General features: G+C 36.8%; 1 protein-coding gene across 4 annotated transcripts in view; it reads left to right on the top strand.

The window, feature by feature from the left end:
• AHCTF1 (AT-hook containing transcription factor 1) overlaps window positions 1–7,258 on the top strand; it is an 87,034-nt gene that overhangs the window by 10,361 nt on the left and 69,415 nt on the right. For 2 of the 4 annotated variants that reach the window (XM_023518556.1, XM_023518557.1), the window contains exons 1-2: window positions 2,109–2,273; window positions 4,453–4,706. In XM_023518556.1, the coding sequence (XP_023374324.1) occupies window positions 2,120–2,273; window positions 4,453–4,706 (408 nt within the window). In that variant the 5' untranslated portion in view covers window positions 2,109–2,119. Of the gene's footprint in view, window positions 1–2,107; window positions 2,274–4,452; window positions 4,707–7,258 lie in introns of those variants that run through there. The other 2 variants (XM_012810759.2, XM_023518558.1) reach the window with 2 other exon arrangements.

A 7,258-nucleotide genomic window follows, 5' to 3' on the forward strand; every position in this document is an offset into this window, starting at 1 on the left:
GGGCTGGGGATTCGAACCCGCCACCTTAGGTGTATGTGGCTGGCGCCTTAGCCGCTTGAGCCACTGGCGCCGAGCCCATTTATTTTCTATTCTCTGGTAATTTCAATATCTGAAGTCTTTGATTCTGCTGGCTGTTGATGGACACCATTCTGCTGGCTGGTGTCCTTGTATGTTTTTGTTATTTTGACCATGAGCTCATTTTCTCTGGAACATCAGCTTTAAGAATTCTTTGTACATTGTGGTGGGCACCTATAATCCCAGCTACTTGGAAGGCTGAGGCAAGAGAATTGCTTAAGCCCAGGAGTTTGAGGTTGCTGTGAGCTGTGATGTCACAGCACTCTACCGAGGGCAACACAGCGAAATTCTGTCTCAAAAAAAAAGAAAAGAGGGTGGCACTTGTGGCTCAGGGAGTAGGGTGCCAGTCCCATATGCCAAGGGTGGCGGGTTCAAGCCCCAGCCCGGGGCAAACTGCAATAAAATAAATAAATAAATAAAAACATTAAAAAAAATAAGTAATTTAAAAAAAGAAAAGAAAAAAGAAATTAACTCTATAATAAAAGGGGAGGAAAGTCCATGAAAAATGTCTAAATACTCAGAAACAGAGTTTGGTATATGCCATTAAGCTAAATTTTTGATTTCCATAATATGTTAAACATTTATTTTCTATTCTCTAGTAATTTCAATATCTGAAGTCTTCGATTCTGCTGGCTGTCGAAGGACACCATTTTGCTGGCTGGTGTCCTAGCATGTTTTTGTTATTTTGACCATGAGCTCATTTTCTCTGGAACATCAGCTTTAAGAATTCTTTGAAGTTCTAGAAGGTGTGTTGTTATTTCTGTGGGTTGCTTGTAGTATTACCAACTTGAGAATAATTTATAATAAATTATTCCCTTGAAGATTTTCATATAACAGCTTGAATTCTGGCCCCAAATTTGGATGAAAGAAATTTTTTTTTTTTTCTGAATAGAGACTCAGAGCCATGGTTGTCAAGGTGGATAGCTTTATTACTTTCCTGTCCTGCACAACGAATGTTTCTCTTACTTACCTTTATTTAGGGTTGTGACATATAGACCTGTAGGATATAATGGGACTGATGGAGGGAGGCTCTCACTAGTTCTCTTAACTCTAAGCTTTATCTTCTGTGTATCCCAGAGTGCCCAAAACATGATCAGGGACACCAGGATTGGATTTGGTAGTTAGCCCATAAGACCAAAGCCAGCTTATATAGAATTCCTCCCTTCTCATCACTTTTAGTTTTGCCAGCTCAAATCATTCAGAAAGATACTTTTGTATTTTAGCCAACATTTTTGGTTGTTGATAATGGAAAGGGGTCATTCAGGGATTCTAGTCTTCTATATACTAGAACTGATAATTTTATATTTGTTTCTATTCAGTGAAAGACATATACCAAACTCTGTTTCCGAGGTTTCTGTGGATTTAGACATTTTTCATGGACTTTCCCCCCCTTTTATTGAAGAGTTAATTTCTTTTTTCTTTTCTTTTTTTTGAGACAGAGTTTCGCCATGTTGCCCTTGGTATAGTGCTGTGACGTCACAGCTCATAGCAACCTCAAACTCCTGGGCTTAAGCAATTCTCTTGCCTCAGCCTCCCAAGTAACTGGGACTACAGGTGCCCACCACAGTGTCCAGCTATTTTATTGTTGTTGTTGCAGTTGTCATTGTTGTTTAGCTGGCCTGGGCTGGGTTTGAATCCAGCAGCCTGGGTGTATGTGGCAGCGCCATAACCACTGTGCTATGGGTATGGAGCCTGAAGAGTTAATTTCTAATGTATATCAGTTTTGGGGGTGGGAGGGAGGAGTGATATATTCTTTGGAAGTAGGTTAGACAATAAGATGAACTGCAGTGAACCAATTTTCAAAGAATCTGGGGAATAACGTATATCCTTAGGACACCTGGCTTAATAAATCTTCACTTTCCTAAGGCTGTTTGGGAAATATTTTCTTAGGAGAGAATACTTTAGACCCAGGTCCACACAGTATGTGTTTTGTAATCATATTTTAGTTTTACTTTATTTTGGTGTGGTGGATTTTTCTTTTTTTTCTGGTTGTAGATAAGCAAAGCATTATAGCAAAGTATTATAGTACAAGTGTATTATAATAATGCTATCTTTTAAAAATATTTACAGTGGAAGTATGCGTGACTTAATTGCTCAAGTGACTAGTCGTCTCCTGCAGTTCCCAGAAGTGACTATTCAAGCCCTTGCAGAAGATGAAATAACATTAGATTCTGTGCTTCATGGAAAGTTTGCTGCAGGTAAAGATGATGTTGCTGAACATTTACTAATGTGATTGATTTGCAAGATAAATAATATGTGTATATTGTAGTTTATTTAGTGTAGAAGAAAAAAAAAAGAATAGCCTGGATAAAGTGGTGTTATATAAATATATAACATCTATAATTACAAACTCTAGAACACATTATCAGTGAATCTCCGGGGGTTAAATTTTCCTTATTAGAACTCCTGGAAATAGCCTAAATGTCTGCCAACCCAGGAATGGATTAATAAGCTGTGGTGTGTATATACCATGGAATACTATTCAGCCGTTAAAGAAGGTGAAGACTTTCCATCTTTTGTATTAACCTGGATGGAAGTGGAACACGGTATTAGTAAAGCATTAGAAGAATGGAGAAGCAAGAATTCTATATACTCAATTCTGATATGAGGACAATGACCTAGTACAGGGTGGGGGCTGGGGGAAGGGGAGACCAGAGAGTGGGAAGGAGAAAGGGGGTTGGGAGGGTCACGGTGTGTGGCACACCTTTTGGGGGGCAGAACACAATTATAAGAGGGACTTTACCTAATAAATGCAAAATCAATGTAACCTGGTTCTTTGTACCCTCAATGAATTCCCAACAATTAAAAAAAAATCCTATATATTTTATATCTTTTAGTGTTGGATATCAATATTTAGAAAATAGAAATAACATACATTTATTTTTTCTTCATTATAATCAGTAAGTTTTATTGATGGTGAGTTTAGATTAGTACCTAAATAGTCTTATGAATAGAACAGTCCGATTATAGGGCTCTGGGTAATACAAAATTTTCAGAAAATCTTACTTTCTAGTACCATTAATCTGAGCATGATCTAAATATGTAGTTTAGATTGCATAGGGCAGCAGGGAAGTACACTAAAGAAGCCTTTCTAGTATAGATTTCAGTCTCATGAGAAATATTGTAGAAGGCTCTTCTAAAAATAAATTTTATAGCCATCTTCTCAGGAGGAAGGCAGCAAAGCATATGTATGTATCCATCCTGTAGCTATTTACATTGCTATTCTCTGGAATGTTAAAAGTAGCAGTAATACTAATTTCAGATATTGTAATGACTTTTCATTAAGTATAAAACTTTTCTAAACAGGCACTGTTCTGTATAGCTGAGAATCAAATAGGTTAAGTAACTTGATCCCAATTACACAGATAGTGAGTGGCAGAAAGGAGCATTGAACCCTGGCATTCTGGGTTCCCACTGTGTCATCTTCCTTTCTTAAACTATGTAGCTTCCCTCACCTAGTTGGATGCATGATGGACATCTCAAATTTAGTAGTAAAGTTACCACCATTCGTCTGGTAGCTCAAGCAAAAATTCTTTTGTCATACTCACCTCTTTGTATCTAATTCTTCAACAAGCAGGTCCTGTTAATTGTTAATTGTACTTAGGTGACTCTCGACTCCTATCTTTTCTCTATCCACACACAGTTACCAACAGGTAGCTGCTTCTTTACACTCCTCCTGGTGGTTCATTCTTTGCTTAGCAGCTGGAGTCACATTTAAAAACATAAATCAGGTTGTTATTGACCTGCTTTAAACCCACCAGTGACTTTACATTACAGGCAGAGTGAAATGAGTAGTAGGCTCTAAAGAGGTTCTAGTATTCCCATTGTTATGCTAGTTGTGTCTTGTCTTCTCATTTAAATTGTGGACTCAGGGATAGACTTATGTATTATATTTTGTAACTGCCATATCTCCTGGCTTTCATCTTTTAGGATATGATTGATATAGTAAAAGTATGCTTTGGAGTTAGATTTGGGATCTACTTCTGGCTCTGTTGTACTTTTTAACTGACTTTGGGCAGATTAAAGTCGTTTAAGCTTTAGTTACCTTGTCTCTATATTGAGATATGATAGGAATAAATGAAATAATTATTTAAGGACATCATGTAGTGCCTTTACCAAATGATTACTTGATTATTGAAATAGTAGTTTCTCAATTTATTTTATTAATTTGAGGATCACTCTGTTCTATAAATGCTTAGATTTCAATTTGGAAATAATCTGTAAAGTTTTATGTAATGAACCTGTATTTATATTTTGTGTGTGTGTGTGTGTGTGTGTGTATAAATATATGTACAAGAACTAACTGGTTATTGATTTTGTTATGTTTGGGCAATATTAAAATAAGCAATATTTTTGCTTTTAAAATTTTTTTTTTAGGAAAAAATGGACTTGCTTGCTTGGCTTGTGGTCCACAACTTGAGGTAGTAAATTCTGTAACAGGAGAGCGGTTATCTGCATACAGATTCAGTGGAGTGAATGAACAGCCTCCTGTAATTCTAGCAGTGAAAGAATTCTCTTGGCAGAAGAGAACTGGTTTATTAGTAGGATTGGAAGAAGCAGAAGGAAGTGTTCTTTGTCTTTATGACCTTGGAATATCAAGAGTGGTTAAAGCAGTTGTTCTTCCTGGAAGGGTAGGTATTATTAAAGGTATCTGGACATTCCACAGGTGGTTTACTTTGTGAAAATGCATTAAACTATATTTATAATTAGTGTACTTTATGTGAATGTGTAAAAGTTCAAAATAAAAAAGAGGTTAAAGATACATTATACAAGACACTCAACGTTTAAAATGTTTAACTTTTTCTTTGTTCAAAAATTCCAAAGTAAAAATAACAGTGACATCTAATGTTCTAATATTTTTTGTGTGAAAAGTATCGTCTTAGTCTTGTTCTTATCTCCAGATGTGTTCTGTGATGGCACACACAATTTATAACATGTATTCATTGCTATGGAATTTTCAAGATGTTTTTTCTCTGTTAATTTGAGCCTGTAGTCTTGGAGCTATATGGAAAACATGTCACTATTGAATATGCTTGTATTTAAAAACACACTTAAATGATGGGTTCATTTATATTCACCATTTATTTATTCTAACGTGTGAGCCTTCCATATGCTAGATATCAGATAGTAATTATAGAAGTACTTTGAATTCTGGTTGTTTCTTCACCAAGTTTATTGCTGGTTTTCTGAATGTGGTGAGAAAAAAGCATATGCTTAGAAACATGCACACACAACTGTAGAAGAATAGAATTTTTTCTTTCCATGGTGTGGAAAAGTGTGTACTTGTACATAAATACATGGATGTATGCATTATGTAAGGTATATAATTATAGAATATAATTAAATCAAGTTACTTGCTACTTTCTGGAGGTAAATATATTAATTGAACTTGAACCATGCTTTTGAAAAGCTTAATAGTCTAGTGGGAGAAGATAACAAATAAGATTATAGTGTAAGTATAATACTTCGATAAATTTATGTACTTGGAACATGGAGAATATCTGGATAATTTCTATTTCAAAGAAGTAGATATTTTAGGTAAAGAGAATGAAAAAAATAGTAGTATATGGAGCATTGGGGAAAGTCGACTTAATTTAGAAGGCTTAGGTAGAGGGGGAAGAGGAAGTGAGGCCAGAAATGATGACAATTCAGATTATGAAAGATCTTGTTCATAATTAGAGGCCTTCTACTAAAGTCTATGGTGAAGGAGGCTGGCCTGGTGGCTCATGCATGTAATCCTAGCACTCTGGGAGGCCGAGGCAGGTGGATTGCTTAATCTCAGGATTTTGAGATCAAAGCAAGAGTGAGATTCTGTCTCTATTGAAGATAGAAAAATTGGTCAGGCATTGTGGTGGGTGCCCCAGCTAACTCAGGAGGCTGAGGCAAGAGGATTGCTTGAGCCCAGGAGTTTGAGGTTGCTGTGAGCTATGATGCCACAGCCTTCTAGCTTGGGTGAGAGAGGAAGACTGTGTCTCAAAAAAAAAAAAAAAAAAAAAGGAAAGTCTATGGTGAAGTAATTATAAGTTTTAAGCAGAATTCTCTCTCATGTAAAAAGCTCTCTTGGATTGGATTAGAGAGGGTATTGAGAATTGGAACCCGCAGACTATTGTGGTACGGGTAAATAATGATGAGGAAGTGAATCAAATTGAAATGGGGAAGTTGGGACAGATTGAAAATATATTCCAAAGGGAATATGATTGGGATTTCTTGATCATTTGGCTGAGTAATTGAGAAGCAACAAGTTTTCTGAACTGGTTGCTCAGTTGAGTGGATGGTTGGTATCTCATGGAAGTGGGAATATAACATAAGGAAAATATTCAGGAAGTACTGAACTTCAAAAGAAGTTCTACCAACTAGCTTTAACTGTCTTTTAAAATTAGGTAATGTTATCAGTCACTTTTTTTTTTTTTTTTTTTGTAGAGACAGAGTCTCACTCTTATCACCCTCGGTAGAGTGCTGTGGCATCACACAGCTCACAGCAAACTCCAACTCTGGGCTTAGGTGATTCTCTTGCCTCAGCCTCCCCAGTAGCTGGCACCACAGGTACCTGCCACAATGCCAGCTATTTTTGTTGTTGTTGCAGTTTGGCAGGTGCTGGGTTTGAACCCGCTACCCTTGGTATATGGGGTTGGTGCCCTACCTACTGAGCCATAGGGGCTGCCCTGTCAGTAACTTATATAGTGTTTGTATGAGGAGTGCAAACCATATCCCTTACTGAGGATTTGACAAGAATATGCTTTAGTGTTTATAGACATTATTTAAAATAATTAAAAAGGGAAAAAGTTCATGAAGTTACAGCTTTCAGAATTAGAAATACTGTGTAATGTAAAGAACCATTTCTTTGTCTGTAACAATAAATTACAGCCTGAAAAAAAACTTATTTTTTGGGGGGGGGAACAATACAGTCTTTTTTTGTTGCCCTTGGTGTAGAGTGTTATAGTATCACAACTTACAGCAAGCTCAAATTCTTAGGCTTAAGCGATTCTCTTGCCTCAGCTTCCCAAGTAGTTGGGACTACAGGCGTCCACCACAACGCCAGCTATTTTTAGAGATGGTGGTCTTGTTCTTGTTCAGGCTGGTCTCAAACTTGTGAACTCAGGCAGTCCACCTGCCTTAGCTTCCTAGAGTGCTAGGATTATAGGCGTGAGCCACCTCTCCCAGCTCTGAAAAAACTTTTTTTTTT

Source organism: Otolemur garnettii, unplaced genomic scaffold (genome assembly GCF_000181295.1).
Source record: "Otolemur garnettii isolate 467f Iridium unplaced genomic scaffold, OtoGar3 scaffold00141, whole genome shotgun sequence".
NCBI classification, from domain to species: Eukaryota; Metazoa; Chordata; class Mammalia; order Primates; family Galagidae; genus Otolemur; species Otolemur garnettii.